General features: G+C 66.4%; 1 protein-coding gene across 1 annotated transcript in view; it reads right to left on the reverse strand.

Annotated features, from left to right (window-relative positions):
• The window catches only part of MAD1L1 (MAD1 mitotic arrest deficient like 1), a 323,281-nt gene that overhangs the window by 27,759 nt on the left and 269,619 nt on the right, over window positions 1-25,903 (reverse strand). Inside the window, exon 17 of the mRNA XM_021085975.1 lies at window positions 13,877-14,067. Within this exon, the coding sequence (XP_020941634.1) occupies window positions 13,877-14,067 (191 nt within the window). The remainder of the gene's footprint in view (window positions 1-13,876; window positions 14,068-25,903) is intronic.

Here is a 25,903-nt window from a genome sequence, read left to right on the forward strand (position 1 = left end):
CAGAGCGAAGGCCAGGAAGTGAGCACAGGGGGCAGAGGCTGCATCGGGGGACAGACGACCAGGCCAGGCCTCGCCTTGGGCTGGGGCTGGGGACACCCTGAACCAGGACACTGGTGCCCGGGCAGGGGTGCGACTGCTGGCAGGGGTGTCTTCCATCTGGCTGGTCCTGGAACGCGGGCCGTGTCCGGGACCTGCAGGTCCGGGCCGTGTCCGGGAGCGCCCGCAGGCCCTGCCTCGCACGCATTAGTCCCGACAGCGTGAACAACGGGGTTGTGAAAAATTCATGTTTCTATGTGACTGCTTTTTTTAATTGGTTGGTTTAACATTTGAGATTTGATTTAATTTCACCGTGATTTTCCTCACCACGGGGTCAGGCTGCGAGCCAGGGAAATCACTGCCGCAGCTGCCATCATTAGCGGCGGGGAGCCCGGAGCACGCGCCCCGGTCCCCTGGGCGCCAGAGCTGCGTGCGGCTCCGGGGCTGCGGTGCGGTGGCCGCATCTCATGCTGAGCAGGGAGGGGCGGGGGGGGGCCGCGGGCATCTGTCCCACAGTCTCCCTCCCAGATCCCGGGGGTGAGGGGGCTGGGTGCCCACAGGCAGGGTGGCCGGTGCGCCCCTGGCCACACCCACACGCCCCTTCCCGGGACCTGGGCTCCTTGACCTGCCGGCCGAGAGCGCCTTGGGCGGCGTCTGAGACGGGGCAGTCGCAGGCTGGACCAGTGTGGCGGGACTTGGAGAGACAGCCCCGTGTGTGGCCTGTGGCCCAGATGCCACCTCTGGGAGGTGACGTACGTGGTCAGGGCGCGGCCGCAGGGAGGGGGGTGGAGAGCGACGCGCTCTCCTGCAGGCCTCCGTCCCCTCGGGCGGAAGAGGCCCTCAGAGCTCCTCGGGCCAGGCCCGCACTCGGCGGCGGGTCCATCGCAGGAGGCGAGACCCCCCCGACCCCGCTGCCCCGGCCCCGTGACCGCAACAAGAAGGCACAACCACCCTCCCCCAGCCCCAAGTCCCAGACAGGACAGCAAGGCCACCCTGCGCTCCAGCCACCCCGCCCCTGAACGTGTGGCTCAGGCCTCCGTGTGCCGGGGCCTCTGCCTCCGGAACCTGCTCCTCCTGCGACCCTCCCCAGGCTTCAGGGCCCACGTCAGGGTCTGTGCCCCCCGTGGGCCTCCCGGGGCCTGCAGACGGCCAACCGCCTCCCCGTCGCTGTCCCGTGTCCGCCACTCGCCCAGCACTCCCTGAGGGCTCTGCTCGGGTGCTGAGGACTCAGTGGAGACGAAAGGCACGGTTACTGCCCAGGAGAGCGCCTCCTTGCTACGGGGACCGGCGGGGCGTGGACGGCTGTGGAGTAAGATGCCCCACAACCCTGGACAGAGCAGCCGCTCCTCCGGGCAGGACAGGGCCCCGCCTCTCTGAACCTGCACTTTCTCAGGGGAAAATGGGGCCCAGGTGAGGGTTCAATGCCTCGACGGGCGGGTCTCAGCTGCGAGCCGGCCTTCCAGGCTTCAGCAGAAGGGCCACGCCTGGGGTCTGTCCGCCAGGCTGATCCCGCCCGCTGCCAGGAGGCAGGGTCAACTGGAGAAGTGCGTCTCTGTGCCCAAGGTTCTCCACACCTCACGCGGCTTAAACACGGCCGTGGGGGGCACCCCCCCGCCCCTGCCCCCACCAGCTGCTGCCGGGGAGTGAACGAGTGCCTGCCAGGTCTGTCATTTGCTTCATGTTTTTTCTTTGACTCAACCACCTTTACAGATCGACTTAGAGTCAACTCGAAAGGGAGCTTTGAGAGTTCCCGTCGTGGCTCAGCAGTTAACAAGCCCAACTAGTGTCCATGAGCATGTGGGTTCGATCCCTGGCCTTGCTCAGTGGGTTAAGGATCTGGCGTTGCTGTGGCCGTGGTGTACGTAGGTCACAGATGCGGCTCGGATCTGGCGTTGCTGTGGCCGTGGTGTAGGCCGGTGGCTACAGCTCTGATTAGATCCCTAGCGTGGGAACGTCCATGTGCTGCAGGTGTGGCCCTAAAAAGCAAAAAAAAAAAAAAAAAGAAAGAAAAGGGGGGGGGCTTTACATGTAACGTGGAAACAAACGCTGCCTGCTCTAGACAGTAACCACGAAAATGAGCTCAGCAGAAACAAGACAGGGGCCCTGAGGCTGAGGCCCACCTGCCAGCGGTGGAAGGAATCTGCAGGGCCAGACGCCACGGCCACTCCAGCAGCAGTCGGTACAGCAAGGGGGACCGTGACCGGGCACCCAGGTAGTCCCCAGGCTCCACCCTGCTGCGGGAAAAAGCGTGGCCAGGGGAGGGATGAAGGCTCCCAGAGCCCAGCCAGCCTGGTGATGCCTGGTTAGTGTCACCACTGTCACCAGGTGGGTGTCAGCAGAGTGCAGGGAAGGACTGAGGGCTGGGGAGCTGGTTAAAATCCAGTCAAAGGTTCACCGAGCCCCCCAGGAGTGACAGAGGGTGAGGGCAGCTGGTGTCTGTGCCAAGTTGAGCCCCAGCCCTGGCCTGCGTGTGGCTGCTGCAGACAAGGAAACGGGCTGGCGGCAGGGGTCAGAGCCGGGCATCACCAGGCCTGCGGAGCCCTCCCTGGAGGGAGATGAGCACACGGAGGCCCAGAGGGGTTCAGCCCACTTACAGACGAGACTCAGGCCCGGGTCCTGGCCGTGCTCTCCCCCGTGCTGCTCCATCCTGCTTCCCACGGGCCCGGCGTCTGGGGCCCAGGCAGAGAAAAGCCGCAGGGGGCCTGTTGGGGACTGGAGCCAGGACCGCAGGAGGGGCTCAGAAGGATCAGACCAGGCCGGGGCCTGCCTTCCCGGCGGGGACACGCCCCGAGGAGAGGGAGGGGCTGCAGGGGCCACAGCTCACCTAGACCCATGGGGCTGCCAGCCCGGGCCCCCAGTCTCTCTTGCGGACACACAGGAAACGGCTCCTTAACCCCGCAAGGTGCCGTGGTCACCGGGCAAGTAGAGCCCCTCCCAGAACAGGGCTCAGTGAAACCGGCGCGGAGGCCACACCCTCTGGCCACTCCGTAAGTGAAGCTTTGGCGACACACAGCCACGGCCTGGGGGCTCCACGTGCCCGACCCGGGCCACGCTCCACAGCTGCGCCAGGGGTCACACCTGACACACGGAATTGCTCCCCCACGCTGGCCCTTCTCACACAAACTCCCTCGACCCCTGGCCTGGAACGCCCTCCCCGGACCTCAGCCCCCGGCCCCCACCTCCCACCCAGAGCTTCCACCTCAGCTCTGAGCCTGTCTCTGACACCTGCCCACTCTGGAGGCTTTCTTTTTCTTTCTCTTTCTTTTTTGGCCACTCTGCGGCCTATGGAGTGCCTGGCCCAGGGATCCGATCCGAGCTGCAGCTGTGACCTACGGCAGTGGCGGCAACGCTGGATCCTTGAATCCCCTGCCAGGCTGGGGATCGAACCTGCAGAGACACTGCCGATCCTGTTACACCACAGCAGGAACTTCCACTCTAGGGATTTTATTTTTATCTTTTAACTTCATTTTGCTTTTTAGAGCTGCACCCACGACATACGAAGTTCCCCATCTAGGGGTCGAACCGGAGCTACAGCTGCTGGCCTGCACCACAGCCACAGCAACAGGGGATCCAAGCCGCGGCTGTGACCTACACCACAGCTCACAGCAACATCGGATCCTTAACCTACTGAGCGAGGCCAGGAATCGAACCTGCATCCTTACGTATACGAGTTGGGCTCGTTATCACTGAGCTACCACGGGAACTCTGCTCTGGGGATTTTAAATTCTATTTGTCTGAGAATTTCTGACCTGAAACCAAACCCTCTCCCCCAACACAAACAGACCCTGAGTTGGGTAAGGGGCAACCCAGCCCCAAGGAAGCTGAGGTGTGCACCAGCACCCCTGCCCCGTGGCACCAGCACCCCATCCAGGGTGCCAGCCCCAGACTCGCGGGTTCTGGGGCTCACAGGGAGTGCCCAGGGGCATGAATGTGAGCCCCGTGAGGACAGAGGGCTGGGCTGAGGATCAGCCCCCGGTCCCTCTGCCAGGGGTCTGTGCCCATCTTTGGTGGGTGCTTTGGAAGCCCCTCCTGAAGGGGTGCAGGAGTGAGAGGCAGGACAGGCACCTGCAACCACTAGGAGCCCCGTGGCTGTTCTTCCCGCCAAGCCGGGGCGCGGGCCGAGGCGCCACGTGGCTGAACAGAAGTGGGACCAGGCAGGCTTCCCCATCCCGGGCCCAGCACACGTCCCGCTGCCCTGGCTTGCCCGTGGGGAATTGGAGGTGACAGTCAGAGACCCTCTGGCTCTGTGGGGCCCGGGGCCCGACCCCCGTCCAGGTCAGAGTCGGAGAGGGTCACCCCAGGGGTCAGTGTGCACCCTGTCCCCGAGCCCTGGCCCTCCAGCTCACGGGTGTCCCACCGAGACCCCAGTTCTCTGGGCCCCTTGTACCACAGCTGCGCCCCAGGACGGAGACCAGAGCCTGGCCCCGGCCCCCAGCGCCTAGACCCGGCTGGGCCATGCAAGGTCTCAGGCACGTGGCCCGCTGCCCCCACGCGCCTTTCCGACCCCTTGGAAAAACCGCTTTTATGTCATTTACCACGGCTTCGCGTCGGGGGAGGGCGGGACAGGACGAGCCGGAGCTGAGACCTGACGCGGGACGGTCTGCGCTGGCACCGCGGCCGCGGGGAGGCGCCTGGGCCTCCTGGCAACCAGAGGCTGTGCACACAAGCTACCGGAGGGTGCCTTCCACAAACTTTGATGTGAACTACTTCAGTTTGCACAGTTAGTCAGTCCTGGCTGCCTCGGAGCCTCAGCATCAATAGCTGGGACAGCGCGGGGAGGAGGTGGGGGGGAGAGCAGCGGCTCCACCTTGTGGGGTCGCCTGCACCTGTCCTCCGATGCAGAGGTTCAGGCCGCCGAGATGGGGACGGAGAGGCGGTCCTGCACCTGGGCCCCTGGAGGCTCCATGAGCTGGACAACAGCTCCTAGAGACCCCTAGGGCCTCGGGACCGCGGTCCAGCCTAGCAGTGCATGGCACCAGCCCAGGGTCCCCAAGGGCAGGCGCGCCCCCCGAGGCCGATGGTGCCTGAACCAGGAGTCCCTGTAAAGGCAGAGGCGACGGTCCCAGGCCTGGGGAAGGGGCTAGCGCGAGAGTCTCCTGAGCCAAGCTCTGGGTGGGTGAGGAGGGGGTGCAGTGGGTCCCCAGCCCCCCCGCCCCCACCCCGGATGGGCAGAGGGGTCCTTCCGGGGCCGACATGTGGGATCCTGGCTGATGCAGGCACTCGCAGCACCGGGTCAGGCCAAGGCCTGGTCATGCCCTATAAGGAACAGACAGGGCAATGGGAGACTCCGGCCTGCAGGGGCGCGTCCAGGGTGGGAAGAGAGCGAGGAGGACTATTTCGAGGTCGGAGAGGGCTGGGTGGCGGCCCAGGACCTCTGAGGGTCTGCTAGGTGGGGGGCCAGGTGGTGCTGACCTGCTGGAGCCCAGGGTCCAGGTGGGAGGCTGCGGTGAGGGTCCCAGTTCCGGCACTCGGCGCCCACAACGATGGCCAAGGAGCAGGTGTGCTCCGCCTGCCGGAGCAGGAGACGAGCTGCCAGAGGCAGGTTCAGCGCAGGTCAGCGCAGCTGCACTTGGTGGCCCAGGGGGAGGGGCTTGGGGGCGTGGAGGTGACCCAGGGCTGGGTGCCTCTGCCTGGTGGGTGGAGGTGGTGGCGGCACAGGCTGTGTGCAGGGTGCCATGGGTGAGGACACTGGGAAGCACAGGACGGCGCTCCCTCCTCGACCACGGGGCCTTTGCACAAGATGCGGGAAGTGAAACCAGCCTCTTCCAGCGCACTGTGTGGCCTTTCGGGGGCCCACTGCCCACAGGAAGGAAACGACCCGTGTCCTTGGGAAGACACCGCCAGGCAGCCAAACCCTAGGCCCACTCTCCATCCCTGCCAAGAAGCCTCAGCTTCCTCCCAACCACCTCAGTGACCAGAAACGCGGTGCCCGCTCTACGCCAAGCCAGCGGATCTTCATCCATCTTTGTCAGCTCTGCCCCGACGGCGGCAAGCCTGTCCTTGCCCTGAGCTGAGGACCGGGCCCGGGAGCCCTGTGGCTGCCCCTTACCTCCAGCCCTCAGCTCCCAAGTCAACCCTCCCCTGCAGACGGGCCCGGCCGCACAGCGGGAGTGGCCTCGGATAACCCCGAGCCCTGGCCTCTCACCTGCCTCGCAGGGGGCAGAGCCGAGCACACACTGCGGCTGCCTGAACACCCGGAGCCGCTGCGACGCGGCGTGGGCCCGGCCGGAGAAGCCAGAGGACCTGCGGTCAGCCTGCACTTGGAGCACCTCCACCTGAAGTTCAAGGGCCCCGGAAAGGCAGATTCCCATTACAGTTTCCGCCTAGATCTCGCGGTTACGGCCGGAGACGGGACGGCCCAAGTGGGCTTCCTCTGTCAGGAGCCCGGACTATGCCGAACGCCCACCAGGGAGGAAGCCCAGGATAAAGACGCTGTCCGCAGGCGGGTCGCCCTGGTGGAGCCGGTCCGCCCGCCACTGCCCCGTAGGGCCGGCCGGCCTCCCTCCCTCAGCCGGGCCTCGGCTGGCTGCACAGCGGCCCCGACCACCGGAGCCGGCCCCCTGCGAGGCCCCCTCCCCACCGCCGCTGGGCGCCCCAGTCCTGTCCGAGCAGCCCGGGAGCCAGGATACAGGCCCGGCCAGAGCCGGGATACAGCAGCTCGTCCAGGAGGAGCAGCGGTGCTGGGAGCCCAGGGGGTGTCTGAGCCCGGAGGCCGCTGGCCAGCTCCTCACTGGCCGGGGGCCTGGAGGCCAAACACCTCGTACTCTGTGCGGCCCGGGAGGGGGCGGCTCCCGGGCTGTTCCCGAGCCGAGCCAGTGGGAGAGGAGGCTGCAGGACTTGGGTGGCAACAGGTCAGGTTTATGCACAAGGGGGCACAGACCGAGCGCCCCGAGGGCCAGGGGTGCGCTTTAGAAACACCACCAAGGGAACCCCCTCCCTGTCCCTCAGACGACTCGGAGCAGACACCCCAGCGAGTTCCTGGACCCCACGTGTAGTAACGGGGTCACCGCCCTCCTCGACGTCCCCCTCCTCGGCTGGGCAGTCCCAGGGGACACCAGGCGGGCCTCTGAGCGGCGGGAGGCGCGATGGCCCCGTGACCGTGGAGGTGAACCACGCGGGGCGGGCGTGACTGTACCCGGTCTGACGAGAAGCTGTGCTGCAGCCAAACAGCACCCGGCCCCCCGCCCGCCTACACCCGTGCTCGGCTCCTCACAGGCACCTCTGGGGAGACCAGGGCCTCTGGCCTGACCCTCCTGGCCGTCTCCACCCTCGGGCAGCCCCGGCTGCAGCAGCCGTGCCCTTGAACCTCAGCCCTGCCTTGGCACCCACCAGCAGCTCAGCCAGCAGCCAGCCCTGGGGGCTAAAAGTCACCACACCTGCATGTCACCTGCCTGCTCCTTGGCCCCATGACAGCTGAACTCCACTCAGTTACACAACGTCCCCAGATGCAGGAGCATGTCAGAGACTGGCCTGGGGGACAGAGTGGCTGGGGCCAGGCCTCCGCTGCCGCCTTCTTCCTGGGATCAGCTCAGCACTCGATGGAGTTGGCGGCACCCGCAGCTGTCACTTCTCGCAATACCTGACCTCCGTCAAACCGTGGACTCCCTGCCAGCGTCTCAGGAGAGGCAGCAGGATGGAGGGGGCAGGGACCACCCTGGCTGGGCCTCGGGGCGGGCGGCGCATCCCGGCTGTGGACCAGCGCTTCTCCTGACACAAAGGCCCGAGCATGTGAATGAAGTTTCCAGGAAGCCACCTGCCAAGGAACTGGCTCCAGACCAGTCCCCCTCCAGCCCCACGAGGGGCTGCCTCCCACCTGCCCGCTGCCCAGACCAAGCTGGTTGGCCTCACTCAGCCAGCGAGACGCTGGGGCCATAGCGCCTTGTTGCAGGCGCTCTGCTCTCAGCTCACCCCCTCGGAGCCACCGTCCCAACTCTGCTGCGCAGAAAGGGCAAGAAAGCTTGATATGGCCTCCACGTTCCACCGCTCAGCTGTGAGCGGATGAGGAGAAGCCCCAGGAACCCAGGATTGCTGTCAGCATCACAGAGGCCGAGTGCGCGTGCACACGCGTGTGTGCTTGTGTGTGTGTGCAGGGGTGGGGGCCAGCTTGACACCTGCTGAGGGGAATCCCCGGCTCCCCCCTCCTGAGCCCTGAGCCCCTCCTTCCTCCAGCCAACAGCTGTTGCCAAGGCAACCCCAAGATGTGTGCCCCCCAACCGCGCTTGGCTGCTCAGTCTCCAGGACACGGGATGCCCCCACCCCAACAGCTCCAGCTTCTCCCCAGAGCCCGGCCTCACCCACAGCTACCTTCTTTCCGAAGCCACCAACATGGGGACGGTCCCCTCGGCCCTCACCTCCCTGTACCAGCAGCGCAGGAGGCTGGTGGCCTGTGCCCATTAGACAGGACACCTGAAGGCAGGGGTTTGTCCCGGCAGGGCCACTGCAGGGCCCACAGTGGGCAGGGCACGTGAGCCAGATGGTGGAAGGGCTCAGGGAGGGGCAGGCTGGCATACATGCGAGTCTCCTGCCCACACCTGAGGCAGCAGAGCTGGGCGGTGTGGACAGGGCCCGCCTGCAGGGGGAGCAAGGGAGGCTCCCTGGTGCTGCACAGGAGGGGCTGTGGGGGCCTCCGCCTGAGCTCCCGTCCGCTGCTCTGTGGGTCCATGGGGCCCAACAAGTAAGTCTGTGGGGGCCCCAGGCCCCGCCATCTGCAAGCCAGTCCCTCCTGGGCCCGTGGGCAGGCAGCTTCCAGAAGGTGGGACCCCCAAAGTGCGAGAAGAGTCAGGCTGACAGGATGGCCTGGGGGCTGGAGGACGGCTTGGAGTCCTCCTGGCGGTGTCCTGAGGCCTACACCTCGCGGCCTCGCGAACGGCCCCGGGGGACCCTCACTTATGCTGATTTCTCAGGAGCAGGTGCCCGCGGGAGGAGGTGGGGTGTGCCCACCCAGGTAGGACGTGTACACGGGCCTGAGCACCGGGTGCCCCCCACATGCCCACGTGCCCTGGGAGCCACAGATGCCACTGAGGCTCACGGGGTCGAGCCTCACCTAAGAAAGGTGCCCTGGCTTGGGGGATGCCGGGTGAGTCACCTCGGTGGTTCTGACCTCATGTGCAGCACCTTCCCACAGCCTGACAGGGGCCGTTCCTGCGATGACACCCTGAAAGCTGTCTCCATCTGGCAGACACCCACCCAGTGCCGGCCCTGGGTCACACCTGACGCGGGGACAGCCGAGGCCAGGCCGTGGGACGGCGGGACAGACGCACGGCCCAGGACAAGCACAGCAAACCAGGAGTGGGGGCCGCCGGGGCGGGCTCTCCAGCTTCACACTCAGCCCGGCGCCGGGTCAGCCTCGGGAACCTGGCCCCAAAGAGGACCAGCCCCCTGCCCAGGTGCTCTCACCGGGGCCAGGCTGGGAGGACAAAGAAGCCAGGCCGGCTTCTGCTTCCCTGGGAGGCCGGGCCTGAGCTGGGCTGCGAGGATGCCTGATCTGGACCCACGGGCCGGGGGAGAGGAGCACCAGGTGGACGGCCCTGTGCCCGGGCCTGGCGCCTGCAGACCGCGGCCGAGTCCAGCTCCAAGCCCGCCGCTGCCTGGCCTGGGGGCTGAGCACGCACTTGTGTGTTTCGGGGACTGCAAACACGTCCGAGCTGCTTACAGGAGCTTTGGTCACAACCGCTACCACCTGGACGCGACCACGACGTCCTCCGGCAGGTGGTGGATGAAGGAACTGCGGTCCATCCAGACCAGGAAACATCGCTCAGAGCAGGACAGACGTGAGCTCTCGAGCCAGGAAAAGCCAAGGAGGCACGTCCAGTGTGTACCACTACGTGAAAAACGCCGACCTGGGAGCTGCAGACTGTGTGTCCACTGCGCTCTGGACCAGGCGAAACCGGGGAGACGGTGCGAGGAGACCAGGCGTCACCGGGGGTGGAGTGGAGGCGGGGAGCAAAGGGGTGTTTAGTGCACGAGGCTGCTCTGCGTGATGTGACGGCGTGCGTGGGTCAAAACCCACGGAAGAACCGTACACCAGGCGGGGTGCACCGCGGCCTTCACAGTTGACGGTACCGTTCACTCTACCGCAGACACCCCCTCGTGGAGGCCCCGGGAGCCAGCCCCACCCCCGGTCCCCTCCGCACGGGCACGCGTGGCAGGCTCAGATCCCGTGGGGCTCAGAGCCTGGCGGGAGAGGCCGCCTCCCAGCTCTGTTCCCGGCCTCCTGGACTCACGCCTAGGACGCTGCGATGACAGCACCACAAGAAGGCGCTCAGGCCTCGGTGGGACCTCCCAACACGGCACCGTGTCTGCAAGGGGCCACCAATCCGGGCGGTGGCTTCGAGCGTCCATCTGCCCACCAGTGTTCAGCAGGGGCCTGAGGCGGAGCCAGAAGCTGCAGTCCCGACCAGGACGTGGAGCCCCAGGAGCGAGAGACGGCCTCCCGGGAGCCAGGCCGGGAGTGACCCGCAGAACCAGGCCCGGGCCTCCGGGAGGGGACACTGAGACGGGGAGCGGCTGAGGCCCCAGCCTCCGTGCCAGAGCCCTCTGCCGGGGGGGCCTGGCCAGGCTCGGACCCTGGTTACGGGGGAGGGTCAACCTGGAGCAAGGACCCGCGGGCGCGGTGCTGGCCCAGCCACAGCGCGTGTCCTGCAGGGTCCCTGCAAGCAGACGCCATCGCAGCCCCAGGCCACAGATGTGGAAACTCAGGCTCAACAGCTGTTTGTCTGACTCCAGAATCTGTGTCCTTGTCTTGCCGGTGCTCTGAGCGGACCCCGCGAGGCCCTGGGTCAGGTGTGGGGAGGGGGCCGCAGGCTCAGGGCTGTCCCGTTGCCCCGTGGGCGGCTCTTACAGCCTCCTCCTTCTGGCCCGGGTGCCAGGGGTGGGGTGGGGAGAATTCCTGCGACCCCAGTGAGACAGGCTGCACAGAGGGAGGGTGGGGCGGTGATCACGGCCCGCCCACACGCAGAGCTTCTGGAAACTACCTGCCTGCACAGCTCAACAGGCGCCCCCCGCTGCCAGCTCACGTGGGACAAACCTGCTTCTTCCACGGGCGAGGGGAGGCCAGGCCCCGCGGGGAGGAGCCACAGCCCCCACCTGCAGCAGCACAGGCCGTCCTAACTGCCCTTACTCCCTCCTCCCTGGAAACTCGCCTTTGGAGAACAACCTGCAGTGGCCTGGAGGCTGCCACTCCCCGGGTCCCTCCCCAGCCTGACCCAGGGCCGCAGAACCTGTGCGCCAGCCTCGGGCAGCAGGGCCCAGACAGCTCGGGGGACTCTGCTCCCACTGGCTCGGCCAAGCCCCTTCCTTCAGGCCTTAAGGTAGGCCAGGCTCACAGGGAGACCCCTCTGGACCCAGGAGGCCAGAGGAGTGAGAAGGGCCTGGAGTTGCAGAGTCTAGCGAGCCGGCTGAGTGCCTACAGGGTCGCAGCTGCTGCAGGACGGGGGCGGCCCAGTGCACCTCACCCCCCGAGGCCTGCTGGTGGGCGGGCAGGGTCTGTGGGCGGCGGGCCTGTCTGCCCTGCTCATCTCCTCTTTGGCTCCCTGCCCGTCCGCGGCCCTGAGCTGGCAGGCGGGGCAGCTGTGGGCCGTGTATCCCGTCCCTGGGCTCAGCGCTTCTGGCAGCAGCAAGAAGGCAGCGATGACAGCAACCTGCCAGCAGAATCCGTTCCAGCGCTCTGCTTGAGATTTCCCGCCAGCAGGCTGGCAGCTCCCAGCCCGTCCTCAGCGCCCCCCCATGGCAGCGCCCCCTCGGGCCCCGGCGCCTGACAGCCCTCGGCCTTGGAAGCAGCTCAAACCTGTGCCGCCAGGGAGCCCGAGAGGAGGGTGCGCTCACGGGAGGGGGCCTGAGTGAGGTGACAAGGCAGGCGCAGCACCGTGGGTCTGCAGAGACCACCCGTGTGGGGGCAGCAGGCCGTGCAGGGGTACGTGTGCGTGTAAACCTCGATCCTGACTCCGTGAACACAAACACGCTTTCCTACACGCGCAGACACCCGGAGGAAACGCAGCAGGCCGGCAGCGCTTGTGTTTGGGAGGTGGGATTCCACGCGAGCCGTGCTCTGGATTTTCAAGGATCCGTCAACACGAAACACTGGGGAGAGTTTTCCCAAGGTTTTGTTTTTATAAAGAGTCATCATTTCCGCTAATGAACATGCGAAATCCAGTGAGAACTGTGCTTCGTACTTTGCAAGACCCACGTGGCCAGTGAGACCCCAGGGACCGGCTCCGCACGGGGCGCCTTTATTTACGGACTCTTGGTGAAAACCGCACGGGGTTTCTACAAGCTGTCAGCTATCGAGTACCCATCAGTGACCCCGAGTGACTCCCAAGCACAGGGAACTACCCAACAGTGACGAAGTCCACCTCTGACGGGTTATTTAGAGACTCCGGGTTTGCATGTTTTACTTAAAGGTTTGAAAAGCTTCAGGAGGTGTGAAAATGGACAAACATGACCCAGAAATCTGAGAAATCTAGAAAAAACGCTGCGAAATGTCAGGAGACCAGAGACCAGGCTGAGACGCAGGTGTGACCGCAAGTGGGGAGACCGCCAAGGAGGGGACAAAGGAGGGGACAAGAGGGGGCCGCCCGCCGCGGATGGGCCAGCGGGAGCCAGACGCCAGCCTTCAAGGGGTGGCCGCCCGGAGGCCGAGCCCACGGGGACCCCCTCCTGCCTCGTGAGCTCCATTCCCGCCCGTCTCCTGCCTCTGCAGCCTCCCCAGGACGTGGCGACAGGCCACCCCAGCACCCTCCAGAGCCCGGCCGGCACCGGGTTTATCATAAAATCATGACGGAGCAAAGAGCCATCCTGTTTACTTCCGAATTATGCTTGAAAGGCGGGTGTCACACTGGCTACGGGTTTTTTTTATAAAAAAGGAAAACGGCAGTTCCCGTCGTGGTGCAGCAGAAAGGGATCCGACGAGGTACCATGAGGTTGCGGGTTCGATCCCTGGCCTCGCTCCGTGGTTAGGGATTCGGCCTGGCTGTGGCCGCGGTGCAGGCCGGCAGCTGTAGCTCCAATTAGACCCCAGCTTGTGCTCCTCCATATGCCACGGGTGCGGCCCTAAAAAGACCAAAAAACCCCCCCCCCAAAAACCAAAAAACACCCTGGCAGTTGGTTCGTTGTTGCTACAAGCACGGGCAGAGACAGATAGCAGGTGTGTCCCCGCGGCAGCGCAGGGGGCTAAGTGCAGCCCCCGCCCCACTCCTGGCGCCGTCTTCATGGGGGTCGGGAGCGGGGGTCGAGCCCGCAGGTTAGTGATGGGACCGGGCTGCTCCACCCAGATCTCCAGCCCGCCTGACCTCCTGGTCGACGGGTCAACCTCCAGCTCTGCCCCGGGACGTGTCCTCCCACCTCCACCCAAACGGGCTTCAGTCCCCACGACTGGCCCAGCCCAGAAGCCTAGATGCCACCCAGGCCAAGGCCACCCTGACCCAGAGGGGTCCTGCTCCCAGGCCTGCCTCACCCTGCACTGTGCCCTGGCAACACTGCCTGGGCATTAGGGCAAACGCGCCGAGACAGGCCCCTGCCCCCGTCTCCTGGGGGTCCCTGCAGCCTGGCTCCTCCAGCACCTGGAGAAGCACGGGTTCAGTGGCTTTTCTCCCTTGTCTTGTCACCGTCTAGCTGCACACCTGGCAATGCCCAGGGCACCTCCCTGGCCCGACAGTGGCTCCCCCCACCCCTGGCCCTCAGCCCTGGCACTGCTGACACCGGAGCCCCCGCCTTGCTGCCCCCAGAGGTGGGGCTGACGCCAGGAGTGGAGGGCAGCTCGGGGCCTGGGGTCCCGAGAGAGCTGGGGGAGGCTGGGCTCAGCAGTGCCCTCGCTGCGGCTGCCCACGCCTTCGTGCGGCCCTACCTTGAAGACGAGGCAGTCGGCCTTGCGCTCGGCGTACATGGACGTCAGGCGGAACTGGCCCTCGGTGGTGATGTCCACCTGGTAGCCCGTGAGCGCGTAGCACGCCTTGCGGAACTCCTGGATCTTGGTCTGGAAGACCTCCTTCAGCCGCTGGTTCTTCAGCTCCGCACTCTCCACCTGCCTCTTCAGCTCTGCGGGGAGGGGAGGGGAGGCGGTGAGGACAGAAGGGCGCAGAGGGGCCACGGGCCACGCCGGCGGGCCCAGGCCGACGCCCGCGGCTCCCGGGGGCAGAGGAGGAGCGGGAAGCGGCCTGGCGACAGGGCTGGGCTCGCCCCGCTCCAGGGGGTGCAGACGGGGACCCCGACCCTGGACGGCAGCCCGGGGCCCGGCCGCAGCCTGCTCGGAGAAGCACGGGGGTGGACGTTATCTGGAGACTGGACCGCACGCCTGGGGGTTTCCCTGCCGGCCGCCCGGAGACCAGTCACCGGGGGCCAAGAGGCTCCCTGGGCGGCAGGGTCTGGGAGGCCCCTTGGGCCTATTCTGACTGGACGGCTCGGGGCAGAGAGCCCTGGCCCCCGCCAGTGCTGCAGGCGCACAGCCGCACAGGGAGATACCAGCTGCGTTGGTCCCAGAGGTAACCTAGCGATGCCATGAGCCTTTGCCCGGGCGCCTGCTGAGTCATTAAACTTCGGTTAAGCCCCACGAATCAGCGAGCCTGCCTCTACTCAACGCACACAAGTTATCTCCCCGCTGGAGCGGCCCTGGACCCCCACGGGGACGGGGACAGACCCCTCCTTGGGCTGACCCCCCAGGATCCGTGGCATGTCTGTAGCTGGTGTGGGTGCCCTCCCTGATGGGGCTGGTTTAAAAGGAGCAGGTGCAGAACGGCTCACCTCGGGGACGGGTGAGGAGGACAGGGAGCCTGTATTCCAGAGAGAGCCCCCCAGCCTGGGCTGTCCGCCACCCCCACTGGTTCTGGGTCCGTGGGGCACACAGCTGCCTCCTGAGGCTGTCTCCAGGATGAAGCTAGAAGCGAGGGGCTGGCGGCCGAGCACCGGGTGGGTTCGGGTAGGAGCTGGGTCAACTACTGCACAGGCCCCGACATGCTTGGCTGTGACCACGTGGCTGTGGGGTGCAGGGTCCCCCCCGCTGGCCAGACGGACACAAGGGCTGAGCCCCTGGCCACAGACTCACAGCATCGGAATGGCTTCCTGACCCCAGGACCTGACTCCCAACAACCTCAGTACCGCTCACATGCTGGGACACGCCGGGGTTCTGAACCCACATGTCGGGTCCTGTCTACACGGCCTGCAGCGTGGTGGGCAGCCTGGTACCGCCCCCCACCCCCACTCCCGGGCTCTGAATGAGGATCCTGGGGGCAGCACTGCCCCTGCAGCCTCCCCGCGGCGGCTGTGCTCCCGGACGTCCGAGCACCTGCCACTTGGCTGCCCGCCGACCGGCTCGGTCCCCCGGCCCCAGACGCTCTTCTTCTGGAGTTGAGAGCCTCTGCTGCGGACGTCGCCAGGCGAGCAATCAGACCGGGAGACCGAAAGGAAACGGGCAGCTCTGACCCCGGTGCTCTTCCCTGTCTCCCACCGGCCCGAGCAGGTCGGACCAGTCAGCGGGGAACGTCGGCTCCAGGAGGGGCTTCCACCACCCTTCACCGCGCCAGGCACAGCGCCGCCTTTAGCAGATCCCAGACGGCCAAGGGGAAAATCAAACCCAGTGACAAGTGCATTCCGACCTGGGAGAAGGGAACCCCCTCTGCCCTCAGCGTCGCAATGCTGCCTGTTAGTCCACAGGCCCCAGGAGCAGATGTGCCACTGGCCACTCTCGGGGACCATGCTCTGCGCACCTGGCACCGGGACCCCCGGCAGGCACCCCACGAGGCAGGGCCGGAACTTGGGGCTCAGGGGCGGCTCCCTCCAGGCCACACGGTGGGCTGGGGCAGGTGGGGCAAGAGGGAGGCTGCTTCCAGCAGAGCCCACCCAGCGAGGTGGTCTGGGAGGCCGGGGGCGACCGCCTCGGTTTGGGGCAAAATCAGTGTTTTGACCTCCGCCGCCGCTGCCGTTGATTCTTGCAGCTCAGTTGCTTACACACACGCGCACACATAATTCTCAGGACGGTGTGGATTAGGTAAATAACTGACAGGCCCTCCTCCTTGGAAACGGCGTAGCTCTGAGTGAGCGCAGGCTTCCTCTGGCGGGACCGGGTGGCCGTGTGCGGGGCACTCGAGATGCTGTCCCAAGGCCCAGCGCCCGGTCTCCGGCCTGACCTGCGGGCGACGACCACGTGTGCTGACAGGGCCAGGAGGGCAGACGAGTGGCTCCCAGGGCTCGGCCAGGCTCCCGGCCACCCGCCCAGGACTCACTGCCACGGACACGTCCAGGCCACTTGGCTGTGCCAGGGACGGTCACCAGGGACGGTCACCAGGGACGGTCACCAGGGACGGGTCACCAGGGACGGTCACCAGGGACGGGTCACCAGACACTCAGGATGAGGATTCCCACGTCCGGGCCCAGCCCAGGCGCCCCTTCCCCCCGGCGCTGGCCCAGAGCACGTCCACACACGGAGAGGGTCCCAAGGCCCTGTGCCCGGGCCGGACTCGGCAGCTCCTCCCGCCTCTCCCGCCCTTTGAGCCCCGCCCAGCCGCCGGCTGGCCGTCTTTCCTGAGCCAAACCGCCCTCCTCGCCACCCCCTCCAGCCCCTCCCTGCACATCTGGGGGTGGGAGGGGAGGCAGGTGGACCAGCGGGCATCAGGAAGAGAGGACCGGTTGCCCAGGGCCTGGGTGTGGAGCGCAGGCCCCGGGGTGCAGGCAGGAGTGGACGCGGAGGTCCAGGAGCAGCGCCAACGCTCCCGACCTGGCGTGCGGCCTGGCTCAGGCCCACTGGCTGCCTCCAGCCACATCCGAGGGCCGCCTGGCGGTCCGACCCCCAGCTGTCCTCACGGTCACCTCCAACACCCACCCCCCCGGGAACTGCAGGCGGCGGCTGGGCGAGCTGTGTGGCCAGGACGCAGGACAAGCTCGACGGCGCTGTCGCGGACGGGCCGGCGGGGCAGGAGTCAGCATGACGCCTTTACACGCACTCACCTCCGGAGACCCAGGTCCCCGCCCCCAATCTGGACACTGGTTTTATCTTGGAGGAGTGGTTAGCGGTAGGCGGATGGATGGACAGACAGACAGAGAAGGGAGGCGTGAGCCCAGCCTGCCTCTGCAGGCCTCCAGCCCTGGTCTCGCGGCCAGCGGAGCCCGGCGGCCCCTCTACGTTACTCAAAGCGCACACCGCACGGCCTTCAGTTTCCTTCTCAGCAGCTTGCAGGCAGAGGGCAGGGGGCCGTGGCGCAGTGGCAGAAACGGCCCCGGGCCCCGGCAGCAGCTCCTCCCCCGCTCGGCCAGACCCCACCGCCGACCCCACTCTGAGGGAGACCAGCGCCGGCACCCAGCACTGCCTGCTCCCCCTTCCGTTTCCGGGACGGTGGAGGTGCGGCTGGGCAGCACTCTGAAACATGCAAAAGACCCTTGGGGCAACCCCAGCGGTCCCGTGTGCCTGCCTGGCCCGGCCCTGGGCCCTGCGGACAGACCTCCAGCAGTAGCACCTGCTCCGAGCACCGTGGCCTCCATCCTGGGACCTCTCAAGGCCGCAGCCGAGTCCAGAAGGGCTCTGATGGCAGAGCAGCGCTGCCCACCGCCTGGCCGCCCATGGGGAAGGCAGCCCCTCACGGGGGAGGCAGCGGGGGGCGGGGGGCAGCGCAGAGCAGGGACCGGAACACAGGTCTCTGGACTTCACGGCCGAGCTGCTTCCTGGCCCGAGCCTCCTGCCGGGACCACCGCGCTCTGAGCGGCCTCGGCCCAGGGCGGCCCAGGCGGCGGGTCAGACTCCCTGTTCTCCGGGCTCCCACCTCCCCCGTCTGGCGCGGTGTAGCCCCCGTCCTACTCGAGGGCCTGAGTCACCCAGACAGAGCTCTGAGCTTCTAAGAGGAGCCGGGCGCTGAGGAACAGCCTCTGCCCCCCGTGTCCACCTGCACAGGCGGCTTCAGACCGAAGAGCCGCTCCAGGGCCTTGCCCGCGCCTGGGCAGCGTCTCCCGAACCCCAGCTTTGACGTCACCCCGGGGGGGTCTGGTCTCCCGCCTCGGGTCCTCCTTCACAGCCGCTTCCACGGCACAGCGGGGTATTTAGGGAGCATCCTCCTGCCGACAGGAGCCCAGGGGGCGGGACCGGGTCTCGTGCTCGGAACCGTGTCCCCAGGGCATTTCGAGGAGCACAGACGCGCTGCTGTCGCTTGTCGCACACCACACCCCACAAAACCCCTAAAGGAGGCTGACCCAGGCGTCACCCCCACCCCCCACCGCCCAGACGCGCCCACCCCACGGAAGGAGGAGAGGCGGCGGACGCGGGGCTGGGCGGGAGGAGGGCTCAGCACACGGCGCAGGCACAGCAGGCAGGGCGCCAAGGATCCAGGCCTGGGTCTGTCCGAGGGGGTCCCCAGGGATCCTCTGCCCAATGACAGCCCTGCCTCTCCCGAGCAGAGGGCAGCAGGGACACCACGACCAGCCTCACGCTGGTACAGAGGAGCTGTGGCTCCTGGCTCTGTTTCCGACGCCTGCTTCCCGAGGAGCCAGCCCCCACGACGCTGCCAGCGCTGACCCGACCCTCGGCTGTGCAGGGAAGGGGCCCGGTCCGCAGGGGGCTGGAGGGCCTTCACCCCCCCGCCTCGCACTCGGTCACCGCAACCGCCTGCGCCGGGGGATGCCCCCGGTGGCTCTCTGAGCCTGGCAGGGCAGGAGGGGCTCCCTGCTGGCCCCCCCACCCCTGGCAGCAGGGGTGCGGCCCCTCCAGGACACGGGCTGGGGCCGCACCTCTGTGTTTAGTGGATGGACGAGCCCCAGACGGAGGTTCCCCGACCCGCACGCAGATATCACTCTGCCTCCTGGTGAGGGGTCAGCAGAGCTGCAGGGAGCTCCTGCCGCAAAGACAGAATGAAGCCCTGCAAGAGGCCACCTCTCCATCCGTGTTGGAGAATGGAGCAGAGTCCACCCGCTGCTGGACGTCCACGCGCGGCCAAGACAGACGCCAGGACCCTGCAAACACAGCGCTCAAGACAGTCCCGGACAAGAGCGGAGGAAAGACCACGCGAGAGGCTGGGGCCCCCGTACCCAACTAACAGGGGTTCACGTGCGAGATCTCAGAAGGAGGGTGGGAGAGAAAAATTCAAGAAAATCCCAAAAAGCCTCTGCAAGCAAAGGGCGTGTCTCTCCAGGCTGCGGAGGCCGCCGTGATGATGCTCAGAGCACGCGGACGCCGGGGACGGGGGACGTCCCAGCCTCGGGACCACCTCCTAAAACCGAGCAGACCCTCAGCGGAGGGCAGCCTGCAAAGCGCCGGGGAACCGGGCTTCCGCCTGGAACGTTCCCCTGGGCAAGAGCTGGTCTGCGGGGACAAGGGTCTCAGAAAAGACCCTGCGCCTGCTGTCCTCAGCTTCGGAGGACACGCCCTGATGACCAGAGACGGGCAGGGGGACACAGCAGGCAGCTGCCCCGGGGATGGGGGTCCGGTGAGCGCCAGGCAGGGCCCGAGGGGAACGCGGCCCAGGAAAAGGAAGCCACCCCGCGGCTGACGGGCGGCAGCTCAGCCAGGGGACCCTAGGGCGTGAGGCACGAGTGGAAACCAGACGGAGTCCAGGACAGAAGGACAAAGGGCGCCCAGGAGGGGATGGGGACCTGTAACCACCGGACGCTGTGCGTTCCGGCCGTGAGACGAGGTCCCGCGTCCCGCACGCGGCTCTAACCCGTGTGGGACTCGGCCACCAGGGGCGGGCAGGCAGGGAGCCGTGTGCATGGTCACATGGCTTGAAAGCCGAGGCCGCGCCTGCCCCAGGGACCAGAGCCACGTGCGCGCCGGCCTTCACTCAGGGCGCGAGGCGTGGCGCACGGCAGGGCTGCGTCTGCCTCGCTCTGAGCCCACGTTGGCATCCGCTTTCGTAGCCGTGAAAGGGACCACCCCACGTGCCCTGGTGCCCTGGGAGGAAAACCCGGGGGGTCAAGGCAGACGGGTGGGGCTGCTCCCCCGCCCTCCTGCCCATGCCCGCTCTTGCGGGGCCGACCAGGATCATGACAAAAGCACCGGGTGACCACAGGGGCTCTGAAAGGGCTTTCGTCCCTGAGGCGATGGTGACGAAAGCCCAGGGCATCTGGGGACACTAGTGCTGAGACAGGGCCGCCCAGTGGTGGGTGGGGGCCACCCTGGGACGAGGGGCGAAGGGACCAGCCCAGGTCACGGACACAGAGATCTGAGCCCAGTGCTGGCGGAGGCCCAGCTCATCACAGGCCGGCAGGCGGGGCTCCTGCAGCGACGGTTCAGGAGCTGGAAGCCGCTTTGGAAATTTTCCTTTGGGGACTCAGGACAGAGTCATTTCTCTTTCTGAAAAGTGAATAAAAAACACTTAGGCAACGCTAAGATTTCCAGGCTTTAAGAAACCAACAAAAAGGACGAATATTTCACCGTTAAAAGAGCAGCCCTCTGAGCCGGGGCTGAGCTGGCGGCTGTTTCTAGACGCCGTGCACGCTCACAGGCCGCCAGGGCCACAGGCAAAGAGGAAGGACTTAAGGCTGCCCATGGGGGAGGGCAGGGCATGGGGGCGCGTGGGGGGGGGGCACCGCCCACTCTTCCAAGAGCCAAGCTGGCTGGTGGCCTGGGGACAGAAGGTCTCAGGTCTTCCAGAGCCCCAAGGGGCAACGCCGGACCCAGACCGGAGCCTGGACATGGGGACACATGAGAGGACAGGGTGCAGCCGGGCCCCCGGGGGAGCTCCGGACGGGGGTGCCGTCCTGTCACCAGCGGGTCGCCGAAGCGCAGTGGGTTTGGGCTCCATCCTGAGCTGGGCTTCGAGGGAATGGGGGCAGCACAGGAACGTGCTGGTCCAGGCCTGGGAGGTCTGGAGAGCAGACCGTGGGCATGAGGGGGTGGCCAGAGCCTCAGGCCATGAAGTAGCGGGGTGGGGGGGTAAACACGTGCCCCCACGCATCAGCAGCAGGTTCGGGGGTGAACGCCAACGTGTTCTGAGTTGGTCCCTGCAGGCAAACAAAGGCCGGGGGCTGCCTCCGGGAGGGCTGCACCCCCAGAGGCGGCTGAGCGAGGGGGAGGCAGGGGCCTTCCCGAGGAAGCCCGGCGGCTGGTGCAGCGGGGAGGCCGAGGAGCCCGCGGGGCCTCTGGGTCCCCAGGGAGCACTCGGGGGCCCCAGCAGGCGGGGAGGACGGCTGGCTTGGCTCAGGCCCAGCGCTGGGCCACGCTTCCAGGCTGAATTATTCATGTCTGGTAACTTCTAAACTATTTCAGTTTTACATTTTAAATATTTAATAATTAGCCATCAAATATTGATGCAATTTTATTAGCAACCATGGGAGCCAGCACTACAGGGCAATGACTGGGTGTGTGTCCTGTCCCAGCTGGCCATCTGGAGGGACGAGGGGACGGTGGCCTCCTATGAGTGCCGGGCTCTGGGATGGTTTCACAGAGGCGCAGGGCAGTGGCCTGACATGGCAGGGGCCTTCCACTGGTCCTCGCGGACGCCAGCTTCCTGTCCCAAGTTCCAGGAGAGGAGAGGGGTCTGTGTGTGGGCAGGTGCCAAGGGGCACGCGGCCAGCCGGCCCAGATCTGCGCGTGCCCGAGCCAGCTGGGTGGCTCCGGGTCCCCGGCCCCGCCTTCGCCACACAGCACTCAGGCAGGACACCTCTCTCGGAAAGGGCGCGGCGGGGCACCACTGTCCCCCACTGCTGGTTTCTGTGATAGGACAACAGGAGCCTGACACCCACTGGCCAGGGCCTCCTGCCACCAGAGGGGACGGCGGTGCTTGGGCGGTCTGGAGCAGAGGGCCCGGGAACAGTCTCTCCATCATGAGCCCGTGCTCCCCGCTGGGCCGGAAATTGCACGTTTCACAGGAGAGGAGACACTGGCCCTGGAATTACATGCAGATGAGCAGAGCGCGTGCCCACCGCCAGGCTGCCTGGCAGACGCCCGCCTGGGTACGCGCGGTGCCGGCTTTCAAACGGGCGTCTCTGTATGATTAACTGCTCACTCGGCGAGCGGCTTGTCACCTTTGCACAGAGACGATGGGAAAAGACACCAGCAATTACAGCCCACCAGATTATGGGGTGGGAGACTCCCGGGGTGACAGCGGGCGCTCATGTGACATCACATTCTCAGGAAGATGCCCTCCCCCACGGCCGAGACAGCAGCCCGAGCCCCGAGGACGCCCGCCCAGCCAGAGCAGCGCCGGCCTCTTTCAGGAGGGGAGGCCCGGCTGGGCCTGGATGGAGGCCGCGGCCTGCGTCTCACCGGGCTGGGAGTGGCCCCGAGCTGCCCGGCAGACGTGGGCATGGGCCCAGAGAGGGTAAGTGCCCTGCTCAACGACACGCAGCCAGAGAGCAGAGACGCCAGGCCTTCAGGGTGGGACGGGCCCCCTGAGGCCCTCGGGCGCCAGCACGGCTGCGAGGAGCCCCCTCGGTCAGAAGGCTGCCCGCTGCCCAGGCCACCAGCAGGGCCTCTCGGGCGCCCGCGCTGGGTACCTTCGTGGAACGTGCTGCCCTCTGACGTGACTCATCATCTGCCTGCTTGGTCACCACCCATTTCTTCCAACCAAGGCACCCCCACCCCGCAAGGGCGGGGCCCGCGCCGTGCTGTTCGCAGCTGCCCGGGCGGCGGGCGGCGGGATCGGAACCGCTGGTCCAGTGAAGGCCTAACTCGCCCTGAGCACCGGCTCGTCCGAAGCTCTGCGACGAGCCTACGAAGCACCACCAGGCGCGCCCCCCTCTCACGGGCTGGGCACCTGAGGCTCAGGCAGGTAGCAGCAGACTGCTGAAGCCGTGCTCACACGTGTGTTCCCGACACGCACACGCACTCACCCAGGCGCATACACGTGCTCACACAGGCTCACTCATGCACCCATGTGTGCAAAGTCACATGCCTGTTCACACACGTGTGCCGGAGCCAGACACCACCCGAGCAGGGAGCACAACACAAACCCCGAGACAGCACGGGATGGGATGGGGAGCTGCTGACGGCAGGTTTCTGGCAACTTCCCTGCAGGTGCTCCAGGGGTGACCCGGGCAGAGGAGGGGCCGAGGCACTGGGCAGGACAGAGGTTGCTGGAGAGTGGCAGGATGAGGTGCGGCCTGGCTCCCTGGCTCCGGGGGGAGATGGAGCAGGGGACGGAGGCAGCGAGACGCTGGCCGTCGTGGCACCGGCGCCGGCTCCGGCGGAGGTTGCAGGAGGCTCTGGCGCTTTCTGCGCTCCGCCTGCTGCATGTCTTATTAACTCCTGACAGTGGGCTTACGAAAACGAATTCCCTGGAAGGCGAGCTCCCTCTCAGAGGGGGCAGCCTCTTCAGAGCTCATCTTTTATTGACTGAGTCATTTTCGAGTCAATCTGCCTGCTTTCGGCAAGACAAGAGTTTTAAATCTTCTGTTCCTTCCTTCTGAGACGCGGTGGTCTAGTAAGAGCGGCTAATGTACGCGGCCCGGCTCAGGCCTGCAGGTGACGGCTTCTTCAGACAGCAGGAGACGAAGGACAGGAGGACCTCGGAACCGCCGGGCAGCGGAGCAGCCCCGAGGGGCCGGCCGGGGGCGGGGGCGGGGGGAGGACACAGGCTTCCCAGCAGGGCCGGACTCGGGGTCTGGGATGCGGAGCCACCATGTGAAGAGCATTTGGGCTCTGTCTGTAAGAAGGAACGTGCCAGACGCACACGCTCGGCCTGGAAGGTGGGAAGGGGCGTGGGGGAGGCCCCCTGGGGCGGCACACACTTCACCATCAGGACCTCGGACCTGGACGTGGCCCTGGCGTCCCAGGGTCTGCTTGGGGGATCAGCAGCCTGGGTCTCCATCCGAGAAGGGCGCTGGGGACAGCTCCTGCCCAAGAAGGGCGCTGCGGCTCAGAGGGGTCGAGTGACTAACCTGAGGACACACAGCGGTTGGTGGCAGAGTCAGTACTGGAAATCAGGAATCCGTCTGAACTCTGCTGCCTGGACCGACACCCAACCACATGCAGGCCGGTGGCTCCCACCGCTGGTCTGGCCTCCGGAAACACCCTTCTCCTTCCAGCCTTTGCTCAGCTGCTACCTCTCCGAGAGGCCTTCACGCACAAAGAACCACAGCGCCACCTGCACCCAAATGTCCGGCGCAGCGAGGTGAGGGAGGAGGGAGACTCCCCGGGGGTGCGCCCCCCCCCTCCGAGCCCCTCAGGGGGAGACGGCCCTGCCGACACCTGGGTTTTAGCCAAGTGAGACTTGTGACCCCAGAGCTGCCAGGTGACACACCTGTGCTGTGGAGCCGTGCGGTTTGTGGTGACACGTCTGGCTGGCGGTGTGGTGAGCTGACACAGTCAGATGTGCGCGTTTCCCAGGCCGTGCACTCCCTGGGGGGCGCAGTCATGATCCCAGGGCCATGGACTGTGGGCTGGGCAGCCCTGCAGCCTCGGAGGGCATGGTGTAGACAAAAGGTCAAACGCCAGCCCTGATGGGGCCACGTTCCAACTAGGGACCCAGAGAGACCATGTGGACAAGGCAGGCGGCATCTGGAGGGCGGCAGCGGGCAGAGCGTGGACAGGCCGGGGGCGCCGCCCCAGAAGGACAGCTGGGGAGGCCCTGGAAGAGCGTGGCACAGGCACAGGGACCATGTGCCAAGGCCCAGCGGTGGGGACACGCCTGGACTGCCCAAGGAACGCGAGGGCGGCCCCGACTCACACGTGTCCCCGGGGACGCAAAGAGTCCCTCCACGCACAGGGAGGTGGGAAAACACAAGCCGTCTGTCCGCAGGTGCAGGCGCAGGCGCAGGTGCAGAGAATCTGGACCAGAAGCAGCCCATCAACTGGTCCCCAAGCAGCAGCACAACCAGCAACCGGACCTCAAGGACGAACCCTGACCCTGTACACATACACCAGTTCTCCGATGTGGACCCGAGGCTTGGCGTCAAAAAGCCTCCAGAAGGAAAACAGGAGGCCACAACCCACAAAAGAAGGAAGGGCCAGATCAGGCTCCATCAAGATTCAAACCACGCGTTTCTCAAAGACAACACTAAGGAAAAGAAGAAAACAATCTAGGTGAAAAGGGAGCCAGAGCGTCCCGTGGACTTTTTCCAGGGGAGACGCAGGTGGGCATGAAAACGTGCCAGGCGCCACCGTCTTCCAAGAAACGCGGCTGAACCGAGACACCACCTCCACGCGTCCGGAGGCTCCACCCCAGGCCAGAGAACACGTTAGAAGGACAGGGGCTCCAGGGACATCCCTGGGGGACACCAAATGCTGCCACCACTTTGGAACACACTGCAGCGGCTTCTTCAACACAAATTTATCAGAGGACCAAGCAGCTCCTCTCCCACCGCGGAGACCCGTAAACCTAGGCCACACGCAGGCTGGTACCCAAACGTTTGCAGCAGCACCACCCGCAGCAGCCAAGAGGTGGCGGCAGCCCGAGTGGGCGTCGCCCGATGGGGACGGACACGGTGACGGCGCGGGTGCGTGCAGAGCGGCCTCGGACGCAAAGGGCGGTGGCGCGGCTGCAGCACGGGCGGCCCGGGGGACACCACGCTCCAGGGCGGGAGCACACGCACGATCCCCTTGCCTGGAGGGTCCAGGGAAGACGAGCCGTGCGTGGGACCCAGGGCAGGGCTGATGGGCTGCGGGTCGGAACCGGCACTCACGGCAAACAGGAAAAGGGGTCCTTTGGGCCGCTGGAGCTGAAAAAGTCAGACCCCGGGGATCACACATTCGCTCAAAGTCCCTGTACACGTGAAACAGGGGACGCTTGGGAGTTTAGCTGTCTCCTTTTTAAAAAAGGACTAAGGGCAGTTTTACGTTCAGGGCAAAACTGAGCAGAAGCCACAAAGACTCCTGCACTCCAGCCCACGGGCCGCCTCCCTCACGACCACCAGCCCCGCCAGATGGGGCATCGGTTACAGGGGCCGAGGCCGCCCCGACACGGCACGGTCACCCCAAGTCCGAGTGTGCTCACGCGGGGCGCTGCCCACGCCACGGGAC

This window comes from Sus scrofa, chromosome 3 (assembly GCF_000003025.6).
Source record: "Sus scrofa isolate TJ Tabasco breed Duroc chromosome 3, Sscrofa11.1, whole genome shotgun sequence".
Taxonomy (NCBI): Eukaryota; Metazoa; Chordata; class Mammalia; order Artiodactyla; family Suidae; genus Sus; species Sus scrofa.